Source organism: Seriola lalandi, unplaced genomic scaffold (assembly GCF_002814215.2).
Source record: "Seriola lalandi dorsalis isolate HSWRI2012SDOR001 ecotype SW California unplaced genomic scaffold, Sedor1 jcf7180002054986, whole genome shotgun sequence".
NCBI classification, from domain to species: Eukaryota; Metazoa; Chordata; class Actinopteri; order Carangiformes; family Carangidae; genus Seriola; species Seriola lalandi.
The window spans coordinates 6,951-8,903 of NW_019525535.1; the positions used below are offsets into that span (position 1 = coordinate 6,951).

The window sequence follows — 1,953 nt, forward strand, 5'->3', positions numbered from 1 at the left end:
GTTTTCAGTCATTCAGCAACTATATTCATACAACTGTCAGTGACCACTTTCTTTGTTACACCTGTAAAATCTAATGTAATCCAACACAACAGCTCAGCCATAAATTATAGCTTTACAAAAATACACATGTTCAGTTTTGATTGACCATGTAAGAGAGGCACAGTATTGATTTAACTACACATTGATCATTGGGGTCATAGTTTGCAATGTTTCTGGACTGGACTGCATTATATTGAGAGGTTGTTTCTCATGTTTTGCCCACCACCAAACAAAAAAAACAGTTACTCATTCACCTGTAGTCCTACCTATCCAGTGTAAGTATTTATATACTGTAGGTCATATGTAGCATGCAGCAGATCCAGATTTTGTTTCAGATAATATTTATCTATGAAGTGATAAGTATGCTGATTTTTGCCTTGGTTGAGTGTGAGAGAAAAGGTGAGCGTTTCCACTGACAGCAGAGATGGTACATGAGGACGGGTCTGATGGTCTGATCTCTGATGCCATAGATTAACGCACTCAGACATCTTGGGAAGATGATAATACATACATAAAGGATAATTTGTATGCGCACAATAATTATCCTGTCTAGGACCTTTGAGATAGCTGTGAGAAAAGGGTTGTGTATAGTTGATGAGATACTAAGGCCCAGCTGCACCAGATGCAGCAGCAGTGTGTTACGAGCCTTTTTGGCTGAAGCTTTGTCTGTAGAGGCTGACCTGGCTGCTACCATCACGCCGATATAGGAACAAGTGACTGTCACACCAGCTGAAGCAAACAGAATACAAGGGAATGTTTTTTCATAAATATCAGACATTGGATCAAGTAACATGCTTTCTTTTCCACAAAAGTCTTTCATCTGCAGGTTCTCCAGCTCTGCAAATGGAAAATTTAGCAACAAAAGAACTCGAGTGAGAACACTTAGTGAACTGAAGGCCCAAACCACAATTATAGCCATCCCTGTGTTTTTGATGGTAATAATGGTAGCATGCCTCAGTGGGTAGCACACAGCTACATATCTCTCCAGAGACATCACCACCAGTGTGAGAGGAGAAATCACAGTTGTGAGATTGCCAAAAAAGCTGAGAACACCACACACAGGATACGTCATCCTTATCCTACAAGCAGCGATTAGGTACAGTAACTGGCTGTGAGCCAAGTTTACAGTGTCAGCAAAAAGGAGGTTATACAGAAGAATGTACCGAGAGGTCTCACGAAACACTGGTTTACTCCTCAAGGTGAATAACATGGTCCCATTGATGAAGAGAAACACACAGCATGGCACCGTAGTCATAATAGAAAACAACACTCTTTCCATTAACCCCTGATACTGTAGTTCAACAGTGATGTTGGTGTGAGACTGATTTGCATACATTTTAGAGAAGCACTAAATGAACTACAAATATTAACCTGTTGGTGTAATTTCAGTGCAAAAGCACAATTATTCTTCAGTTTAAATTCCTTTAGCACTAACAGTCCTTACTCTCATTCATCCGTCAGAAGACTAGGGAGGTCTTGTGAGTTCACAAGCATGAACTAGAATTATCCCCACACATTTCTCCTGTGCAGACAGAAGGTGGAGGCAGTGACTGTTTCAGTACATGTAGTGCTGCAGTATTTGCTGACAGACTTTATGAGCTCAGTCCTCACACCCAGTTCATGTGACACCATCACATGTAAACATGGGTAACATGCTGATAATTAGTGATGTAATTCTTCTATCATAATTTTGTCATTTCCCTTTGCAATTTGTCCAACTGCTAATAATGAAAAACTTGTTAGAACTCACAAAAGTTTTCAGTGAGCGGTAGAAAGCCGGGCAAGCAGTTTGTTGTGTAGACCGAGGCAGTGTGCTATTTGAGGAATAAAATAAACATATTCTGTTGCTTCTAACTTTCCCCGGAGTCATCACTTTCCTAGTGAACATAACCTAAATCACAGCACAGTCTTTGT

The 1,953-nt window shown here is 40.2% G+C and overlaps 1 protein-coding gene across 1 annotated transcript; it reads right to left on the minus strand.

Annotated features, from left to right (window-relative positions):
• Positions 1-385: 385 nt before the first annotated feature.
• On the minus strand, positions 386-1,390 carry LOC111647375 (odorant receptor 131-2-like). The gene has a single exon (XM_023396973.2). The coding sequence runs from the start codon at positions 1,373-1,375 to the stop codon at positions 386-388; it is 990 nt and encodes a 329-aa protein (XP_023252741.1). The 5' UTR covers positions 1,376-1,390.
• Positions 1,391-1,953: the final 563 nt, after the last annotated feature.

Bases quoted from the DNA above. Each gene is read 5' to 3' on its own strand.
- LOC111647375 (XM_023396973.2), bottom strand. From the start codon at position 1,375: ATGTATGCAAATCAGTCTCACACCAACATCACTGTTGAACTACAGTAT.